At 39.9% G+C, this 22,284-nt stretch overlaps 1 protein-coding gene across 2 annotated transcripts in view; it reads right to left on the bottom strand.

Annotated features, from left to right (window-relative positions):
- EFR3A (EFR3 homolog A) overlaps positions 1-18,987 on the bottom strand; it is a 110,264-nt gene extending 91,277 nt beyond the window's left edge. Inside the window, exon 1 of one of the 2 annotated variants that reach the window (XM_049765568.1) lies at positions 18,874-18,987. In XM_049765568.1, the coding sequence (XP_049621525.1) occupies positions 18,874-18,883 (10 nt within the window). In that variant the 5' untranslated portion in view covers positions 18,884-18,987. The remainder of the gene's footprint in view (positions 1-18,873) is intronic. The other variant, XM_049765569.1, reaches the window with a different exon arrangement.
- Positions 18,988-22,284: the final 3,297 nt, after the last annotated feature.

Raw genomic sequence — 22,284 nt, 5'->3', positions numbered from 1 at the left:
TCTGGATTTTATCTGCCCCCCCCACCAATATCTCAAAAGACTTAAAGGGGATATCTATCTATATTTCCTTTTATGTTTCTGTTGATATATTTACTTAATAGTTATAATTCTTAATGTTTATTTCCAGATATAGAGTTAAGTTTCCCTATCTCTTTTGTTGGGTCTGCTTAGTAGGAAACTAATAAAAATATCTTGCTTGGGATCAGAAGTCAAGATAAAAAAGGTCATAGATTGTTTAGCAGCTAAGGGGTCTCAAACTCGTGCCCTCCGTACAACATTTTGTGGCCCTGCCCTAGAAGAATCTTTTTTGTTTTGTTTTGTTTTAGTTGTTTGGGTCACACACCCCACTAGCCTTGTCTAGTGCCAAATTTTAGAGTAAAGTTTCTCATTTTAGAGTAAAGTTTCTCATTTTCTCCCACTGATTATAATATTTACCATAGGCTTGAGGTAAATGGCCTTGACTATATAGAAAAAATGTTCCTTCTACTCCCATCTCATTGAAAGTTTTAATCATTAACAGGTGTTGAACCTTATCCAATGCTTTCTCTGCATTTACTGACATGATCGTATGGTTTTTATTTTTTCTTTTGCTTATATGGCCTATTACATAGATTAACTTGCATGTTAAACCATCCTTGCATCTCTGGGATGAATTCTACTTGACCATGGTGTATGATCATCTTGATGAGTCGTTGGATCCTGCTTGCTAGTATTTTGTTGAGGATCTCTGCATCTGTGTTCATCAAGAATATTGGTCCATAGTGTTCTCTTTTTTGGTGGCATCTCTGTTTTTGCTATCAGGATGATGTTAGCTTTGTAAAAACTAACTAGAAGCTAATTTTCTTCAAGTAAAAACTAATTAGAAACTTTGCAAAAACAAACTAGAAGCTTAGTTACCAATAGTATTTAGAACAGGGGTCTCAAACTCGCTGCCCGCAGGCCGTTTGCGGCCCTCCGTACAACATTTTGTGGCCCTGCCCTAGAGGAATCTTTTTATGTTTTGTTTTGTTTTAATTGTTTGGGTCACACACCCTCAATGTTCAAGGCTTACTACTGACTTTGCACTTAAGGACTTTGCTTCCTGTGGCCCCCAGGTAAATTGAGTTTGAGACCCCTGAATTAGAAGCTTACTAAAGTTACTAAACGTACTTTTACTAAGTTACTAAAAGTAACTGAGCATTCAGCATCTTAAAAGTTTTTAAAGGGTAGGGCTTTCTGCTATTTTTTATCTAAAACCTTTACTACCAACAAAAAAGACACCAACAAATCCAACATCTGCTTAAATAGACTAAGGCACTAATGGTATGAGAAATTAAGCCATTAAGTAAAAAAAGTAGCTTGTCAAAATTCTGAGCACAAATAACTTCTATAGATACTGACTAGCTCTTTGGTTTGTCATTTTATTTTAAAATTATGAGTTTTTCACAAGATATGCTATTTCAGAGAAAATTGAAAACTTTTTTTATAAAGATACCCATGACATTCTTTTTTTTGTGGAAAATTAATATTTTAATTTTCTTTTTTTTAAATATTTTTATTTATTTAAACATCTTGATTACAAATGATTGTGATTAGGTTTCAGTCATGTGAAGAACACCCCCTCATCTCCAGTGCAACATTCCCACCACCAATGTCCAAAATCTCCTTCCCTCCCACCCCCACACCTGTACTCTAGACAGGTTTTCCAGTTCCCTCATTCATTCTTTTTTTTTTAATATATTTTTTAAGTAACATGATCATATTTGGGTTACAGTCATAACCAGAACACCCCCCTTCACCAGTGTAGCATTACCCCCTTCCCCCTTCCCAACTTTTTAAACTTTCTACAAACCTTAAAAATTAACCACTTTGGGGGCAGGAGAGATAGCACAGCGGTAAGGCATTTGCCTTAGATGCAGAAGGACAGTTGTTAGAATCCCAGCGTCCCACATGTTCCCCCAGCATGCCAGGAGCGATTTCTGAGCATAGAGCCAGGAATAAACCCTGAATGCTGCTGGGTGTGACCCAAAAACAAACAAAACAAAACAAAACAAAAAAATTAACCGCTTTGTATTTCTTCATTTGTCAGAGAAATGTTATATTTATGAAGGTTGTTAATAACTTGTAAAATTATTTTTAAAATAAATACATTAAATATACCAACAGCATTGATTCTTCTTACAGATTTCATAACGCCCACAGTATTTTTGTCATATGCTAAAGATTTTCATTTAAACTGAAGCTATAAATTTTCTGATTAAATAATATAAAAAATACGCCACATTCTCAATATGAATCTGAACAGATATAAATTCTAAGTAATTCTCTACCCAATATTTGAAAATAGCAAAATAAAACAAAACTTTTCTAAGAAGACCTAGCTATGTAAAATGTTCACCCACTCCATTTGTTGTCATTTTTTCCAGAACAAAATTCTTAACATCAGATATTCCTAGCTGCTTATTATGCAAAGGGATGTATGCAAAATACAAAGCATAGTTCCTGACATTTTGGAATTTAAAGTCTAGCTGAAGAGATCAGAAGAACATGAGAGTGGGGGACAATAGAAAGGCTAAATATTATTGAACTCTGTGGTTCAAAATATTAATGCCTTAAAAACTCATAATAAATATTATATCCCATGTTTGCTAGACAATTTTTAAATAAATTATTTGACTGAATCATTGAGATATAGTTACAAAGTTGTTCATGGTTGAATTTCCGTCATGGAATGTCCAACACCCATCCCTTCACTACTGTATGTTTCCCACTATCAATGTCCCCAGTTTCCCTCCATCCTCTCCCTTGCTCTCTCCTCTGACATTTTTCTTTTCTTTCTCTATTTTCGTTTTTTCCCTTTTAGACACTGTGGTTTGCAATAGTCTATCTGTTATGTTTTATCTTTCTTCCCCTTCAATCTTTATTAAGGAACTGTGATGTACAATACTGTCAACAACAGAACTTCAGGTACACAATGTTTCAACACGGCACTCATCATTAGAGACTGTCAGTGTCCTGATATCTATGTCACCAGGTCCCCTCAAAACCCATTTCGAAAGCCAAATCTGCTGAGTCTGTTACCATTGGTCAAATGTTATTCCCTTTCCAGGCTTCTTTACATTTCAAAGCAGTGCTCATGCTATTGTTTGTTTCACCTCCTGATTCCACTTAGCAACATTTCTACATGAATAGAACTTTCTAGTTCTAGCCACATAGCTGTGAATTGCATGATTCCAACTTTTTTACTAGTTGAGTACTTTAGTGTATAAACAGTATAATATACAGAATAATATTATATATAGTCAAATATATATATTGTAATACATATCACCCACAACTTTACCCACTCTTTTTCTTGGGCACTGGGTTGTTTCCAAATCATGCTACTATAAACTATAAACTATAAACTATAAACAGACCTGCAATGAACAACAGGTCCATACAAATGAACAACGTCCATTTTTAAGACTTTAGTAAAACATCTTTTTATTTTCATGTAGACTTTTAAAAAATTACATAAACTACAGTTAACTAAATAACCAAAACTACAAGGTAATAAAAACTTTTCCAATTAATATTTTTATATATTATAAACTACTATCAAATACTACAATAAGAAGTAAATGTATTATTTAACTTTCCTCAAGTTTCATGGTAGTTTGGAAGGAAAAAAAAGCAACTCTAGAAATTTTTACATATAGGCATTTACAGAATTCATTTTAGTAAGCTAACTATAAAAGCAGTATCTCTTAAAAATTAGAAGAAATGGAAACTTCTTTATGCAAATACTTAGATTCTTAGCAAAGCTAAATTGCATAAAAATTCAGAAGTTTTTAATTAAATCTAAATTAAATTTAGGGTTCTGTGTGAAAACCCTGTTTTCTCCTTTTCATCATATTACCTTGTAACAAATACTTTGCTCTAAATAAAGCTAACAAATCAAAGTAAGTGCTTCTTTCTAATTTCACTTTTTAGCCAGTAAATTCTTTTTATTCAGGGATACAGTGTGCATATATATGACTAAATAACAAGTTAAAACATTGGCTCTTCGTATGTGAGAGGGGCTGTAGATTAATTTTTGAACTGCTACAAAAAGCCTGAGGATATGAAGCATGTCTTTCCTTTATGATGTAAACTGAGGTGAAATAAAAAAGAATGGTTTAGAGCAGTGCTTCCATAAATGGGGGCAAGTTTGACCTTGGCAAGCACTGTCATAACAAGTTAAGCCCCATGTTTATGTCTCTGTATGTCTCTGGAGCTGAGAGTTGCTGTGTCCTGCTTCAAACCCCGCTTCCAAAAGCTATGCATTGCAAAATGTGCTCATTGTAGCCATTAATCCAGATATCAACTCTGATTAAAAAAAACAGCTCAAATTATTTTATATATTTTTGTTTTGCAGGTTAAAGTTTTTTTTTAATAAAGATACTCTTTACAGTCACGCGGGGGGAGGGGCACAAAAATGTTTTCTTCTTCCTAGGGGGGCATGACAGAAAATAATTGAGAAGCACTAGTTTAGGCTCGCAGAACAGAACCATTAAGTAGGCCTGAACAATTATAGCCAAGAGGCCAATTATAGCTGGGAATGGCCCCTGGGCCCCCTGAGCACTGTTTGATGGGATCTGTCCTCTCTCTCCTTGCAAAATTAGGAATGGTGTCATCAATCACTATTCCAGAAGAAACTCAATATCCAAACGTCATTGAAGTATACTCCTCTCACTAATGTTCTCAGGCTAGAGAGCTATTCAAACTGTTCGCTTCTTGGCTATGGCTCAGTGGCTATGGCTTCAGGTACATGCTGAAATGTGCAAGCCCTTGGCTTGCATCCCCCACACATACACATTGTCCAGTACTTAATTGGCATATCGCCATATCCCATTAGGACTGGCAACAAAGAATAGCAAATATTTCTATGTGACTAAAAAGAGAAAATAAAGGCTGTTTACTGCAATAAACCCAGTTAATAGGCTAAAAAATAATGTAGTTAGGGAAGAAAAATATAGTAGTAACTATATAAGAGAAAATAGACTTATATTCCATTTCTATTACCTAATACTGCTCTTTCTACAAAAATACTGATATCAAATGATCTAGGATGAAAAATAGGGAGTGAATCCTAAGCTCTTTTTCCTAGTGTATCATTCAACTGACCCTATCAACTGTACTTCCTGCAGTAACAAAATGTCTCCAGCAAATCCCATCAGAATTCATAGCCTACTCAGATATTTGTTTAATGATCGCCAATTTTCTAACTCCAACTCTTCTCATGTTTCCACAGCAACCTGTATTTTCTTCTAATATTTCGAGTCACTCTATATAATCATATCGGACACCAAGAGTCAAGCACTGCATCAATGTTTACAGTACCAGGTGAAACAGACAGAACTATTTTAAGTTTTCCATCTGTAATAATGCTGCGTTCAATAACTGTCTCCTCTTTCAAACTGAGTTTATAAGAAAAGGCACCAAATCCACGATTACATCCATGCGTCAAATATGAATTTATGGCTTCCTGTATGATAAGTGTCTATGACAGTAACAAAAAGTAGTTGCCCATAAACATGTGCTGATTAAAGACAAAAATACAGAATTTTTTATTATTCTTTACGCCTTCAGCACCAATTCTTCAATAAGTTGCTGTTTCAACCTATATGATTCAGCTGATTCTACTCAAATCCCCATTTCTGTGATCACTATTTCTGGGCACCTACAACCTTCTAAGTAGTTTAAATTTATGTTACTTGAACTCCTCTTCTCAGTCAGTCCTCTGAAGTTCACACCACTGTTTTCAGGGTACTCCCCACTTTGCTCTTTGTGTTAAAACCATTTAAAACATGGTTCCATAAACCAGAGAGGTTTTGTTGTTTGTATTTGGGCCACACTCAGTGATATTAGAGGTTACTCTTGGCTCTATGCTCAGAAATGAGTCCTGGCAGTGCTTGGGGACCATATGGGATACTGTGAAATGAACACAGGTCAGCTGTGTGCAAGGCAAACACCTTACCCTCTGTACTATCTCTATCCCTAACCAGAGAATACTTTTTCAAAACTAGGGACTGCTTGGTGACTGGCAATGGGCAGGGTCTCTGCCTTGGAAATGGCCAACTTGAGTTTGATACCCCCAAGCCCTGCCAGGAGTGATCCCTGACAGAGCCAGAAGCAAGCTCTAAGCATCACTGGTTGTATCCCCTAAATAAAAAAAAAAAAATTAAAAACTAAACCCATGGGGCAGAGCAGTGGTGCAAGCAGTAAGGTGTCTGCCTTGCCTGTGCTAGCCTAGGACAGACCACTGGACCACAGTTCAAACCCCGGTGTCCCATAAGGTCCCTCAAGCCAGGAGCCATCTCTGAGCACATGGCCCGGAGTAACCCCTGAGCGTCACCAGGTGTGGCCCCCGAAAAGAAACAAAACAAACAAAAAAAAAACTAAACCCATAAAAATCAGAGAGTGCTTTATTCACCTCTATTCTCTACCTGGACTACCTTATATTAGGCAATAAGATATTCCCTGAATGACTAAAACTAAAACTAAAGGCTAAATCTATTAAGACAACAAGGTTGAAAGAGAACATTTAACTTTCACTGGAATGACTATAATAGATCTCTAGCCATGAGATCATTCAAACAACAAGAGATAAATGGTTCTTGGCTTTGCCTATTGGTTTCTAAGCTTTTGATACTAACAAATCTTGGGTTCTGTAAGAGGATATACTGTATCATTTCAAACTTTTGCAAATTCTAATACATTATTTCCCTACTAAATTCAAATGCAGGATACCAAATAAAACCAGTTACTCCACAGAAAATTGGATTAGGACTGCTCCATCTTGGTATCCCTTCCATAGCAATTCCTCTTATCTTTCCACAGAAGATATTTTCAAACTGGTAGTTCAAGTTTTCCTTGTTCTGCCCATTTTTCTATGGATCAAAACAGCAGGAATTCCAAGGAACTAGTCATGAGACTCTTCTGCCAAGGAATGCAGCTTTTGTAAAAGCAACTGAAACAGAAAAGAAACAGAACTGACCTTCAACAGACAGCCATGTTTCTTCTCCTGCCATGTTCATGAACTTGAACTACTCTACTTCATGAAACTATTCCATTTCTTATTTCATTAAGTCAAATCTTGAACAGCATCCAAAAGGTGCTTTCATCCTTGGATGCCAAGTGAAGGTTGGAGTCCAAGTTGAGTAGTATTGTCCATTTATTCAATAAATCAAGTCATTAGTAAAGACACAAAAAATTAACTTCAGTCAGATATCATAAATAGATCACTCTGTCAACTTCCAGGTCAATTCATTCTTTCAACTTAGCACAGCACCTTTTGCAACGTTTATTAGATCCCAGGAGGGTCACTGGTAAGCTTAGACTCCTTATTTCATTTTCTCTGCCCAGTAGGAGTAAGATCCATTTAAAGTTAAATGCAACCACAGCACACAGAACTTTGCAGCAAATTGCCAAGACAGCTGCTCAAAAAGCTAATTAAGCAGCAGGGGTGCGAGAACACTTCCCATTTTTCAGAAAACTTCTGCGACAGAAATATCCTGGAGTTCAGGTAATAAAAAAGGAATGCAGTAAGATAGCTGAACAACTCGCCAAGAAAACAAACAGCATAATGGCATTTAGAAGGACACATTCCACTTGGAAATTGTGGAGCAAAAGTTTAATGCCTAACCTTAGAATACCAAGGCACAAAATAGTAAGGGAGGGGGAAAGGTAGAGATTCTTTTTAAACCAACCAAAAAAAAAGGCAAGAAAAAACACAACAACAACAACAACAACAACAAAAACCACCAAAACCACCCCCACCCCATCACACAAATCAAAATAACACTCCTATAGTTAAGTCAATAAGTAAACATGAGAGAGGAAGAATTAGGAATGACAATAAATAAAATGGGGGGAGTGATAGCACAGTTGTAGGGCATTTGCCTTGCACTTGGCAGATCCAGAACAGGCCTTGGTTTGATCCCCAGCTTCCCTTATGGTCCTCCAAACGAGGAGTGATTTCCGAGCACAGAGCCAGGGATAACCCCTGAGCATCACCATGTGTGACTCAAAAAACCAGAAGAAAAAAAAAGAAAGAAAATGGAGGTGGTGAACAGAGAGTAGTACACATATTAAGAAGTCTACCTTGCATTGTAGTCTATGCCAATTCGATCCTCAGCACCACAAATGGTCCCTCAAGCACCACCAGAAGTGATACAAGAGTGCAGAACCATAACCCGTGAGCACAGCCTAGGTGCATAGCACTGCCAGTTATGTTCCCCATATCCACCCCTGAAAAAGAAAGAAACAGAATGGAAAAAAGAAAAGTAATAGTTCATATTTTCTCTAGAACATTTGTAAGAGCTCGCTTATTTCAAGAACTGAATAAGCTTTGCAAATACAATGATGAGTGAATTTTGACAGGTTTGACATATTAATCACAGGAAGAATTGTCAACACTCATTTTGTGATACTTGCCTAGAAACACATTCATTTTACAATGAATAATCACTCCCCAAAAAGCCTACTCAAATGAACCCACACATAATGAATCATCTCAACCTTTCAAGTTTTCATGACTGAAACCAGCACTTAATAAATCAAAAATTGTATCTTCCTTTCAAGATAAAACACTAATACTATAAGAAGTCCCATTATTTTACTTCCTGTTAGAAATAATGTGGTCTACCTGGCTCAGTCATTCATGGAATTCTACATTTCTTACACTATAACAACAGTTAGCAATACACTGTTTAGATAAATAATGAAGTGTCAAAACTACGTCGTCAAGTACTCAAAGTTATTTGAGATGCAGTTCAAGATAATATAAATGTTTCACTTAAGCATATTTTCTGATTATAGAAATATATACCACTAGAAAATTGGGAAAACTGGGACAGGAACAATGGTGCAGCGGGAATCATGCGTGCCTTGCATGCTACTAAACTGGGTTTGATCCCCCTTATGGTCTGGGACCATTGCTAGGAGTAATTCCTAAGCAAGCTTAGAGGTAGGTGTGGGCCTTGAGAACCACTGGGTGTGGCCCCCCTTGGGGAGAAAGGAAGAAATGGTGACAGGCAGCCAGGCAGGGAGAGAGGGAGAAATGGAGTGAGGGAGAGAAGGAAGTAAAGAAAGAAGAAGGGGAGAAAAGGAACGAGGTGAGAAATGGATGGAGGGGAGAAAAGAAATGAGGTGAGAAAAGGATGGTGGGGAGAAAAGGAATAAGGTGAGAAAGGGAAGAGGGAGGAAGGAAGAAAGGAAGGAAGGAAACAGGAAGTAAGGAAACAGGAAGGGGGAAGGAAGGCAGGATAGCAGGAATGAAGGAGGGAAGGGAGGGAGGGAGGAAGGAAGGGAGGAAGAGGGGAGAAAGGGAACGAGGGAGGGAGGGAGAAGGAAGGAAGGAAGGAAGGAAGGAAGGAAGGAAGGAAGGAAGGAAGGAAGGAAGGAAGGAAGGAAGGAAGGAAGGAAGGAAGGAAGGAAGGAGAAAGGGAAAGAGGGAGGGAGGGTAGGGAGGAAGGGAAAAAGAAAGGAAAAAAGGGAGGGAGGGAGAGAGGGAGAGAAGGGAGGGACGGATGGAAAGAAAGGTGAGAAGGGAGGGAAGATTGCAAAAGTATAGTTTATAATCTGAAAACTTCATTATAGCAAAGGAAAGAGTTGATAATCACTGCTGCTTTGATTTTTTTTTTTTTTTTTTTTTGGTTTTTGGGTCACACCCTGTGACGCTCAGGGGTTAATCCTGGCTATGCACTCAGAAGTCGCTCCTGGCTTGGGGGACCATATGGGACGCCAGGGGATCGAACCGCGGTCCGTCCTAGGCTAGCGCAGGCAAGGCAGGCACCTTACCTCCAGCGCCACCGCCCGGCCCCCGCTTTGATATTTTATTACACAGTCTAGATTCAATTTAGACAAGTTCTAAAATGAAGTTTCTAATCTTCACTAATTTGTCACTGTAAACTGTGAGAGACATCTAAGCACATGAATCTCGGTTCTATTTACTCCTTTAATAATGAACTTTTAGTAAGTATGAACTTAGGGGCCTGAGAGATAGCACAGTGGTAGGCCGTTTGCCTTGCACATGGCGACCTAGGAAGCCCTGGTTTTGACTCCCGGCATCCACATGGTGCCAGGAGCAATTTCTGCATGCAGAGCCAGGAGTAACCCTGAGCATCATGGGTGTGGCCCCCAAACCGAAAATAAATAAGATATTAACCTTTCTTTCCTTCCCGTCACTTTGCAGCTATCCTTGCTGCAGTGCTCACATGGCTGGCCGTGAGGTAGTGGGTGTGCACAGGCCTATCGCAGCACTAGCGAGGACAGGTAAGTGTGGCAGGCTTTCCTCAAATTCTCAAGGGGTTGATTTGTTTTTACAAAATTATGTGAAAACTCCCTAACAAAAACATTTAAAAGTTAATTGTTTTCTTCTTTTTAAAAATAGTATCTTTATTTAAGGACCATGATTAGACATGATTGTAATTTCATTTCAGTCATATAAGCAACATCTCCCTTCACCTGTGCAACGTTCTCATCACCAATGTCCCCCATTACCCCCCCACCCCTGCATGTATTCGAGACAGGCATTCTACTTCTCTCACTCGCTGACACTGTTATGAGAGTTGTCAGTGTAGTCATTTCTCTAACTGCACTCACCACTCTTTGTGGTGAGCTTCATATTTTGAGCAGCTCCTTCCAGCTCTATTGTCTCTGGGAATTATTACAATAATTACATGTATTTTTCTTAAAACCCACAGGTGAGTGAGACTATTCTGTGTCTATCTCTCTCCCTCTGACTTATTTCACTCAGCATAATAGTTTCTACGCCCATCATGTCCAGGAGAATTTCACCACTTCATCTCTCCTGACAGCTGCATAATATTCCATTGTATATATGTACCACAGTTTCTTTAGCCATTCATCTGTTGAAAGGCATCTTGGTTGTTTCCAGAGTCTGGTTATTGTAAATAGATAGTGCTACAATGAATGCAGGTGTGAGGAAGGCATATCCATAGGAGTGGTATAGCTGGATCACATGGGAGAGTTCAATTTCCAGTTTTTTGAGGAATCTCCATATTGTTTTCCATAATAGCTGGACTAGATGGCATTCCCACCAGCAGTGAATGAGTGTTCCTTTCTCCCCACATCCCCGCCAGCACTGATCACTCTTGTTCTTTGATATGCGTGCCAGTCTCTGTGGCATATTTTACATCACTGTTGTTTTGATTTACATCTCCCTGATGATTAGTTCTGTGGAGCATTTTTTCATGTTTCTTTTGACCATTTATATTTCTTCTTTGTAAAACTGGCTGTTCATTTCTTCTCCCCTTTTTTTTTGATGGGGTTAGATGTTATTTTCTTGTTAATATATCTTCAATATTTGCCCTGTATCTGATGGGTATTGGGTGAATAGTTTCTCCCATTCTGTGGGTGGCTTTTGTATCCTAGGCACTATTTCCTTTGAGGTGCAGAGTCTTCTCAGCTTAATATAGTTCCAACTGCTGATCTCTGCTTCCACCTGTTTGGAGAGTGCTGTTTCCTCCTTGAAGATGTCCTTAGTCTCAATGTCATGGAGTGTTTTACCTAAGTATTGTTCTATATACCTTATAGTTTTGGGTCTGATATATCAGGGTCTTTAATCCATTTGGATTTGTTTTAGATAGATGTTATCTTTTCTTCTTAAAGCACTGGGGACCCCATTTGTGAATTTTCTGCGTGGATCTTCTCATTTCTGAGAATAGCAGGAATCAACTTCTTTCAGTGACATAATAAAATCATTTTACTACCACTCTAGGACAAAGGGGTGCTCCCTTCCAACCAGGGGCTCATCCATAGGAGACATAATTACTAACATGCAATTGTAGTTTTTATAGGAACCAAGTAAGTGTTCATACAGAAACACTATGGTTCATCGGTATAAGAAAAATACCTGACTCCTTTCTTTCTTAAGAAAACTCAAAATCATGCAAATAGAACTTAAAATTAAGGAGTTATAAATAAAATGCCAAAGGAAAAATATGATAGCCTTTGTGGATTCAGATTTGTCTACTTCATCTCAGATACTGTGAATGATAATCGGCTTATTTCTTACCAGAACTGAATCATGTGCAGGGGAAACTGTTTATTCTAACAGTACCATCATTTGAGTCAGGAAAAAAGTGTTTATGCCTACCAAAATACAAAGGACTTTCCTTTTATAGGAATGTGTAGGCAAAGGAAGGGACAATGTAGAGACACTGAAAATTTGCATCCTTTAAAAACCAAGGAGGGTGGTTGCATTTTTTTGTAGAAAATTGACCACTCTGAGTCACCCGAAGAGGGAATACCAATAGGCATATCAAGTCACCCCCCACCCCAACCAAAGCAAGCTTCCTCCTTCCATCTAAACTCTTTTCAGACCGTATAATCTGGAGAGGTACTATGAACTGTATGGAAATATTAAACTGAAAATGTAGAATAAAGAAGAGAAAAAGTGCCCATCTTGCCTTCTAGGAGTCTTCCATTTGAGTTCCAGTCTAGGGATAAGCAAGACCCTGTCCTGACTTAATAAAAGGCTCAAAGCTTGACTGGATCAGGCCTCCAGGCTCTGTGGTCTCTACATTCAGAATAGAATCTCAGGTTATAGGTACCCTGGTTGGAAAAGCAGGCTAGGACACTGCACAGCTTGCTCTAGAACATTTAAATATCTAGACTAATATTATCATCAAGTCATAATTTACTTACCAAAGTAATTAAGCAATGTTTGGTTGTCATGACACTGGAAAAAATGACGTAATACTAGTTACTAGTGAACCATAGTAAAGATGGTGCTAACCCATTCTACAGAGTCAAGGGCAACACCCCCAACACACACCCACTTCCCAAACAAAAATCATTCAATCCAAAACATAACCGTGCAGAGGCAGAAAAGCCCAATTTAGATTATAATTTGCAGAACTTTATTTTCGGTCTCACCGCAGGACCTACAAACATTATAGATATGCCTAAAACTAAATCCTTTTAAAATTTAAGTAACTAAGTCTGCAAGTAACAATGTTTTCATTTGGAGAAGAGAGCATTTATTTCAAGTTACATGTACAAAAACTACTTTCTCTTCCGTTAAGATCATTGATTTTCTTCAGTGTTTACCAAGCAACTATTATATAAGCAGAGTGCTAAACAAAGCAACAGCAAGAAGAACTGACAAGTGAAGATTCTCCCAGTAGCTAGTATGAAAAAAGAATTGGGACTTTGAAGTCAGACCCGAGTAATTCTAATTCACATCTACAAAGCACTGACGACAGTCAGGCATATTTTTAAAAATCCTTGCACACCCCGTGTCTATAATGGGTCCAGTAGACCGTCTCTCAAAGTGGAAAATAAATAAACTGAGAAATATACAAAGCATATTGGGTGGTACACAATCGGTATTCAATTATCAATTCCTAATACTAATAATGATTATTAATGATAGCCATTAATAACAATTATAAAACATGCTAATGAGATAGTACTGCCTATGCTGGTTTGATCCCCGATGTAATATAACCCCTGAGAACTGCCAGGAGTGATTGCTTAGATCAGAGCCAGGAGTAACCCCTAAGCATCACTTATGTGACCCCCAAACCAAAAAATTTAATAATAAAATTAATTCATTATAAATTAGTTTATTTAAACTTATAATATAAAATTAACAAAAATAAATTATAAAATAACCTGTAAATTAGAAACTAATATTCCATTTCAAACAATCTCTGTAACTGTACTCTCAATGCCAGAACACAATTTTTAATTGTAAGATATAAAGTCCTTAAAATTCAGGCTCTTACGTCCTTCTTCTTCAGCCTTATTCTCACACCATCATCTTTAATATAATCTTATGTCCCTATGGGGGGGGGGGAAGGCATAATGAAAAAGAACAGGTAGTAACCGAAGAGTGACAAGCCAATGTCACCGTGAGAAAGAAAATTATTCAATCATAATTCATTCTAACAGTAGTACACCTGTATAATATGCTGGTGCTAGAATTTAAGGGGAGCTATGGAGAAAGATTAACTAAAAGAGGAAGAGAACGAGTATGAACAAAATTAAGACTCAAAAACCACTAATAAATATGTGCAGATCAAACTAAATTGTAATGTGCTTCCAAAAAGAAGGACTTGAATCAGCATCCAGACTTCACAATGCTTCAAAATCCTGCACTTCTTCCATTTGAATGAACTGAAAAATAATTTAGTCCTATCAAAAGAAAGAAAACCAGCAAACAAGGAGGGACCACATAACCCAGGCTTAACAAATCTGTCCATGTAATAGGACCAATACTGAAGTTAAGAAAAGGAACCATTAACCCCATATAAGCACTGTAAACATACACACAAATAATGGTTAAAGGTTTACTTTTACCTCAGCTTTTCACATATCATAAAAGAGTGCAATTTACTCTGCTCAGGACTATTTACCTCTGATGAAGGCAATTTATCTGTGAATCAGCAAGGTACTTTTACTTCATATCAAACATCTACTAAAACAGTGTCTACTCTGGTATCTACCAAACATCTACTGAGCACAGCAGTGAAATACACCAGAGATATACCAATGTGGCAAAAATTCCCAGGCCAGGACTGAAGACAAAGGAAAATATGTTAAATTTTCTTGTGAGCATTCTTGAAATTCTGGTCAAGTTTATGTGCAATTTAATATTCCAGAAGGAGGAGAAAAGATAAATTCTTACCAATTTAAGGTCAGGAAAAATAAATGCTACCTATGCTCACTGTGGTTACTGAATATAGGAGCCAGATCTGCAAGTCACAGTCCAATGTACAGAACAAAATCAAATTGTGGGATTAAGAAGCTTCAACGTTTTTTCCACTAGTCTTCGGATTCAGGGTTTGAAAATCTCTAAGATTTTCTTAAGTGTCTTCTGAAGGAAGGAGGACTAAAGAAAGGCCTTGAAGAGACAGATATCTAATTATAGGTTTGTAGATTTGCAAAGATCAGTCGGTAAAAAATCTTGACTTCTGTGCTAAGTGACTTGAAAACTACCAGCCAAATCCAGAGTTACAGGACCACAGAACTGTTCCTTTGTCACAGCAGTTTCCACTCAGCTAAGAGCTTTCTTAAGACTCTACAGAAATCCAAAGTAAGGAAGTTGTTAACAGTCCATCTAAGAGATACAAAACTGCTCAGGGCATACTATGCTCCATTTATTTCTGATTACCAGTACCAATTTCAATGACAGCCTCAATACGCCAAATAATCAATAGCAATAGGAAACTAATTCTAAGGACTTAGAAGAGTTACTTTAAGAATTAGCCAGAGACTGTAAATGTAAATTTCCCTAAACTTCCATTTTACAGAAAAGCATTATACTTAACTCCTAAGGGTCGATGTAGTGAAAGAGCAGCGTAACACATCTGACATTAAAAAAAAACAACAACTGAGCTTTCTGGGAAAAATGTCACTCCAACACACACAACTAAGGAAAGTAATAATTTGGGACTCAGCTTATGTACACAAAATTTCTGAGTTCTATTCTGCACTAACTATCAAGTAAAGCCGTTGGTTCTAACTATGAGTGAGTTTCACTTGACTTCACATGGGTACAGCCAATTAGTACCACACTTTAATGCAACCAGAGGGACTGGACCATAACAAATATCAACAATATCGGTACATGGGCATTTCACTAGTCTTTCGATCGAGTTATGAAACCTACATTCTTTTTTTTTTTTTTTTTTTTTTTTTGTGGTTTTTGGGTCACACCCGGCAGTGCTCAGGGGTTATTCCTGGCTCCAGGCTCAGAAATTGCTCCTGGCAGGCACGGGGGACCATATGGGGCGCCGGGATTCGAACCGATGACCTCCTGCATGAAAGGCAAATGCCTTACCTCCATGCTATCTCTCCGGCCCAGAAACCTACATTCTTAATGGCGCAAAAAGATCAAGATGAGCCCTAATAACATTCTGTACTGTGAATCATGAATCAAAAATAAATGTTTTGTTTATCTACCCTATGAAGCCAGAGAAGCAAGACATAACTGAAATGCCTAATTTCATCCTGTTTGTACTGACATTTTTCCAATAAATTTCACACGAAGCCTAAATTTTCAAGAACAGTGTTATTCATCTCCTTTGCTTTCTCAGAAAGTGAAAGATGGAGACTTTCAAAATACTGTAATGCTAATGATGGTGAATATGCTCCTCTAGTCTAACCGAATAAAATGGAAACAAACTGAGGGTGGGACGGGGAGGAAAGCAAATGTTAACACAACTATAAGCACACACATATAAGATAAAATATAAAATGCCTACATCTTTACTGGATACAAAATCCAAGAATAGGAATTACTCTCTCTCTCTCTCTCTCTCTCTCTCTCTCTCTCTCTCTCTCTCTCTCTCTCTCTCTCTCTCAAAGCAAATGTCAACACAACAATAAGCTCACACATATAAGATAAAATATAAAATGCCTACATCTTTAATGAATACAAAATCCAAGAATAGGAATTTCTCTCTCTCTCTCTCTCTCTCTCTCTCTCTCTCTCTCTCTCTCTCTCTCTCTCTCTCAAATGTCAACACAACAATAAGCACACACATATAAGATAAAATATAAAATGCCTACATCTTTAATAGATACAAAATCCAAGAATAGGAATTTCTCTCTCTCTTCTCTCTCTCTCTCTCTCTCTCTCTCTCTCTCACACACACACACACACACACACACACACACACACACACAGAGAATACTGTATCAAGGAAATACTGTATCAAGGAAAAGATTGGGGGAGCCACAATCTTTGCGTTAAATTTAAAGGCCAGCCACAGCATTAAAAAAAAAAAACTTTCTAATATCAAAAATAAGTCCTCTTTGCCCCCCCCCACCGTTAATAGATATCAGAGGTAGACATAAAATAAGGACAATTAGGAGAAGTTGTGATTTGTTTTAGAAAGATGAAAACATAGTTGGAAAATAGTGACAAGTCTTTAAAAATCACACAGTACAGAGCACTGAAAAGAGTCCCCCTGGAAAAGAATCTCAGAGCAATAGCCTGTTCCAAGATGAGCAGCTTCCCAAATCTGCACACACATATCCGTAGGGGATAAGGAATTCGAATTTGAATTTGAAGCCACTTTGTTCTCTGTGGCATTTTGAAACGGGTCATAAGTAGTACCACAAGGTTTGTTTCCAATATCCGCCACAGCCACATGTAATTGAAGGTCTTTGGATAACGATCAGGACATTCATTTACTAAACAAGCAGATTGCTGGGCCTACAGGGCAGAAACTTGTTCTCCAGTTCCTTCTGCTTTGGGTGACTTTTAGTCACAGACCAGGTGAGTCGCCAACTGGCAGCCCCAAAGAGATCAAAGTTGGCGGCCCCAAAGCCTACACTAAGTCCCCCCAAAGAGAATCTGCTTGGACCACTCGGGGGATCCTGCATCCCGCCGGAGTTCCCGAGAAGTGGCAGCAGAAGGGATGGGGCGGCGGTTATTTTCGGCTTTGGCGCCATCCCAAGGGCAACGATAAAGCCCCCATGCATGCAGCCGACCCAGGACAGATAGTGGTTGGAATCCCAGCATCCCTTAGGGTCCCCGAGCCTGCCAGGAGAGACTTCAGAGCCAGGAGTAACTCTTGAGCATAGCCGGGTGTGGCCCCAAACCAAACCAAACCAAATGAAAAAAGACGTAGGAGAAAACATATCAGCAACCTGGGTCTCTGTCATGCATTAAGAGTTCTCACCTACAGGCTGGAGCTGCTGACCCCAAACAGACCTGGGTTCTGGGTTCGATCCCCAGCATCCCATGGGGAGATCCCAGTGCCTGATAGGAACAATTTCTGAGTGCAGAGCCAGGAGTAACCCGAGAGCATATAAATAATAAACAAACAAACAGTAGGGTCCGGAGAGATAGGTTGAGCGTTTGCCTTGCATGCAGGAGGACGAGGACGGTGGTTCGAATCCTATATGGCATCCCATAGGATCCCGGGGACCTGCCAGGAGGTCTGAGTAGAGAGCCAGCAGGACCCCCTAAAGGCTGTAGGGTGTGACCCCCCCCCCCCGGTTGAAAAAAAGAATAAGATTTAATGATAATGCTAATGATCAATAATCAATGATAAAGACAGTTCCGATAATGACAAATAACAATGATCACAATATGAATTTATATATACTAAGGCCAGTAACAGTGGCAATAAGGATGCTGAAAAATCCTAACATGTTTACGAATGCTGCTGCTGATGAGAATGACAGTTCTGATCATGACACAGAACCATAAGGATAACGTTTATAGCGTTTATAAATATGTAGTGTTATATGTGGTCATGATGAAGATGACAGGTAATGTCATCATCACTGGTCCTTCTTATTTATCTTCAGCAGCATCATTAGGTCTTATTCATGAATTTCATCGTCATTATTCATCATCATCATCATCATCATCCTCAGCATGACTTATCCAGAGTCTGATTTACACAGGTGTAACGTGTAACAGTCACAATGCCAAGAATGACAGGACATTGCGAATGCCAAGAATGACAGCACAATGACAGGAGGCTATTCAGGCATGCTACTAGGGACGATCCTGACAACCATCAGAATAATGCTGAGCAGTAGCAACCGTGCCCTGAATGCCCCGAGGGACCCAGAGAGCCAGCAGGGAACGCGGGTGGCACGGGTTCGAGCCCCAGCGCCCCGCAGAGCGGGGAGAAAGGAGCAGCCGACCCGGCTGCAGGGTGACAGACGGGGTCGAGACGGGTCCGGAGGAGTCGAGACGAGACGAGAGGACAGACGAGACGGGACTGGAAGCGACGCTCTAGCCTAGCGAAAGCAACTCGGTAGGCGACTCCACTTCCGGTCCGCCGGCACCTGCGGACATCGAAACCCGCATGCGCACTCCGCGCCCCCCCCCCCCGGCGCCCCCCGCCCCTCCCTCGTCCGACCCTCACTCACGGGTAGGCATGGCGCTCCCCGAGCCGCAGCTTCGGCCCCGGGCTCAGCGGGGCCGCCCGAGCCGCGCCCACCGCTCCATGACGGGCTCCCGAGGGACCGGACGGCGACTGGGCGAAGAGCGGAGGGCGGAGGGCGAAGGGAGGCGGCGACGCCCACCGCGAGCCTCTCGCCTCGCGCGACGGAGCCGCCGCCGCCCGCCCGCGCGACTCCGCCCACCGCGCGGACGTCATCACGCAAGGAAGTCCCTTGGCCACGCCCCTGTGTTTGGCCACGCCCCTACTCTCAAACCGGCCGAGCGCCCCGGAAGGAGTGCGCGTGCGCGGGACTGGACAGGCCCTAGGCCTAGGGAATGAATGCCTTAGGCTGGTGTTTGGTGGCTGGATGGATGGCTGGCTGGCTGGCTGGCTGGTGTGGGCCCAGGCGTGTGTTGTCTTTTACTTTTTTCTCGGTTTCATTTTTGGACAAGACGCTGTTTTATTCTGTACAGATGATTCATGTGATTGACAGGCTGGTTTCTTTACCCGGTTGCATGACTTTTGATGAGTTTTGTGGGTGAAGTGGATTGCTTTTTAGGGGCTGGAGTGACTGCAAAGTTTTTTTTTTCTGTGTGTTGTGTGTGTGTGTGTCTTTTGAATTCTGTTTTGTTTCAGCTTCTTGGGGTGACTGCAAACTTTTTCTGTGTTTGTGTGTGTGTTGCATTCTTTTGTTCTGTTTTAGCTTCTTGGAGTGACTGCAAACTTTTTCTGTGAGTGTGTCTTCTGCTTTATTTTGTTTTAGCTTCTTGGAATAATTGCAAACTTTGTGTGTTTGTGTCTTTTGCTTTATTCTGTTTTAGCTTCTTGCAGTGATTGCAAACTTTTTCTCTGTGTGTGTGTGTGTGTTGCATTCTTTTGTTCTGTTTTAGCTTCTTGGAGTGACTGCAAACGTTTTCTGTGTGTGTGTGTGTGTGTCTTTTGCTTTATTTTGTTTTAGCTTCTTGGAATAATTGCAAACTGTGTGTTTGTGTGTGTTGCATTCTTTTGTTCTGCTTTAGCTTCTTGGAGTGACTGCAAACTTTTTCTCTGTGTGTGAGTGTGTCTTTTGCTTTATTTTGTTTTAGCTCTTGGAATAATTGCAAACTTTGTGTGTTTGTGTCTTTTGCTTTATTCTGCTTTAGCTTCTCGCAGTGATTGCAAACTTTCTTGTGTGTTTGTGTGTGTATGTGTTCCCAATTATTTTGGTTTTCTTTTTTAGCTTCCTGGAGTGACGGCAAACTTTTTCTTGTGTGTGTCTTTTGCTTCTGCTTTGTTTTAGCTTCTTGGAGTGATTGCAGACTTTTTTTCTGTATCTGTGTGTGTACGTGTGTTTTGCATTATTTTGGTTTTCTTTTTTAGCTTCTCGGAATGACTGCAAACTTTTTCTTGAGTTAGTCTTTTGATTTATTCTGTTTTGGTTTTGCTTCTTGGGGTGATTGCAAACGTGTGTGTGTGTGTGTGTGTGTGTGTGTGTGTGTGTGTGTGTGTGTCTTCTGCTTTATTCTGTTTTGTTTTAGCTTCTTAGGATGATTGCGAACTTTTTCAGTGTGTGTCTTCTGCTTTATTCTGTTTTGTTTTACCTTCTTGGGATGATTGCTAACTTTCTCTCTCTCTCTCTCTCTCTCTCTCTCTCTCTCTCTCTCTCTCTCTCTCTCTGTATGTGTGTGTGTATGTCTTTTGCTTTATTCTGTTTTAGCTTCTTGGAGTGATTGCAAACTTTTTCTGTGTGCATGTGTCTTGCTTTATGCTGTTTTGTTATACCGTCTCTGGGCCACCCCTTTCTGTACTCAGAGATCACCCCCTGGTTGGAGTCCTCAAGGGGGCTCAGGAAACCACATGGGGAGCCAGAGATGTAACCTGATGGGCCTTGGGCAAAGCAAGTGTCCTACACGCTGTCCTGTCTTTTTCTCGGATAAACTTAAAACTGGCTTTGCTGCATTGTCTGTAGTTTCATAACTTGAAGTATTTGAGACACTTTGGGGGTCATTTGAGGTACTGGAGGCCACCCATCTTGTCTTTTCTTTTATTAGAGGACAGAGAATACAATCTCCTTTTGCTTGGTGACTTTCAGACTAGAAAGTGGTTTTCACTTGACTGCGTCATTTCTCTTTCCTCTCTTAGTGCCATTAATGATACTTGTACAGTCACTGAGCTGACTGGAGCCCTGGAGCCTGGGGCATTTGAGAGCCACATACATATTGTCAGACACTGTAAACTGCACTGCCTGTGAGATGGAAGTAGAAAGCCGTAGAGATCCAAAACAGTATTATTCAGTTCCACCTAAATTGTTTTATGCTCCAAGGAGCTGGGACCCTGTTCTAAAGCAAATTCAGGGATTCGGAGCAAAACATCTTCTAAATCTATCCTCAGGATAATTTAAATACAGGTTTAAATTTGATAACCTTTTTCCTGGAAAGTAGTGTGAATATTCTAATTAACAAGCGATATTTTGCAATTGCACTAAGAGATGACAAAGAGATTGAAGGTAAGAACCAGGAAGTGCTTTGGGGAGAGACGGAATGAGCCCTGCCTTAGTCAGAAGTAGAATCTGAACAAGCAATGAAGGAAGAATTTGAACAAGTTCCTCCAGGGGGAGGGAGGGAGGGAGGGAGGGAGGGAGGGAGGGAGGGAGGGAGAGAGAGAGAGAGAGAGAGAGAGAGAGAGAGAGAGAGAGAGAGAGAGAGAGAATGGTAAACACTTTAGAGCTCTGCACAGTGGCTATGTGGCTGTCTCTTGGTAAATCAAACACATATAAATATATAGAGATATATACACACAAAGTGTATATGCAGATATACACACACATACATACCTCTTCTTGCAAGGGCTGCAAGAGCATGTTAATTCAGGTATCCTTGAAGTAGATTTATTCACTCACTATAAAAACAAAACACAGAATAAAAATAGTTAATAGATCGTATCACAAACGAGCTTAGTGGACCCTGTCAGACCCATTCTAATGGTCAGAAGCATGTCTTCATAGAGTGGATGGCATAGCCAGAAAGTGTGAAGAAAAGCCCTTGATACTAACCACAAAAGGAGGGGCTTGTTTTGGTAATGGCTGTGGAAAAGCAAATAGCTAGCTTCCTGCAGAATAAGAAGAATCCTGGGAATTGGTGTCTGCTGACGTGAGAGCAAAGGAGAGGCATCTGTTAGTTATGTAATTGCAAATTTGGAATAAGGACACTGGCGTAGGGGAGAGCAATAGACAAACTGGGCAGGAATACTGCTTTAGGGAAGGGGTGTCAAGAGAGGATATGAGTTTTTCTTCCATATATGGGAGACTATCCAAATGAGTAGATCTGAAGGCAGGCAGAGGGTGAGGGTGGGAATTTGGGAGTTGGGAGCTGAATTTGGGTTTAGAGGACCCAGAAAGCTTGCTGAGCCAGGATACAGA

Source organism: Suncus etruscus, chromosome 19, assembly GCF_024139225.1.
Source record: "Suncus etruscus isolate mSunEtr1 chromosome 19, mSunEtr1.pri.cur, whole genome shotgun sequence".
Classification (NCBI taxonomy): Eukaryota; Metazoa; Chordata; class Mammalia; order Eulipotyphla; family Soricidae; genus Suncus; species Suncus etruscus.
Note: the sequence above shows the minus strand (reverse complement) of the source record. Positions and strands in the feature narration are given on the sequence as shown.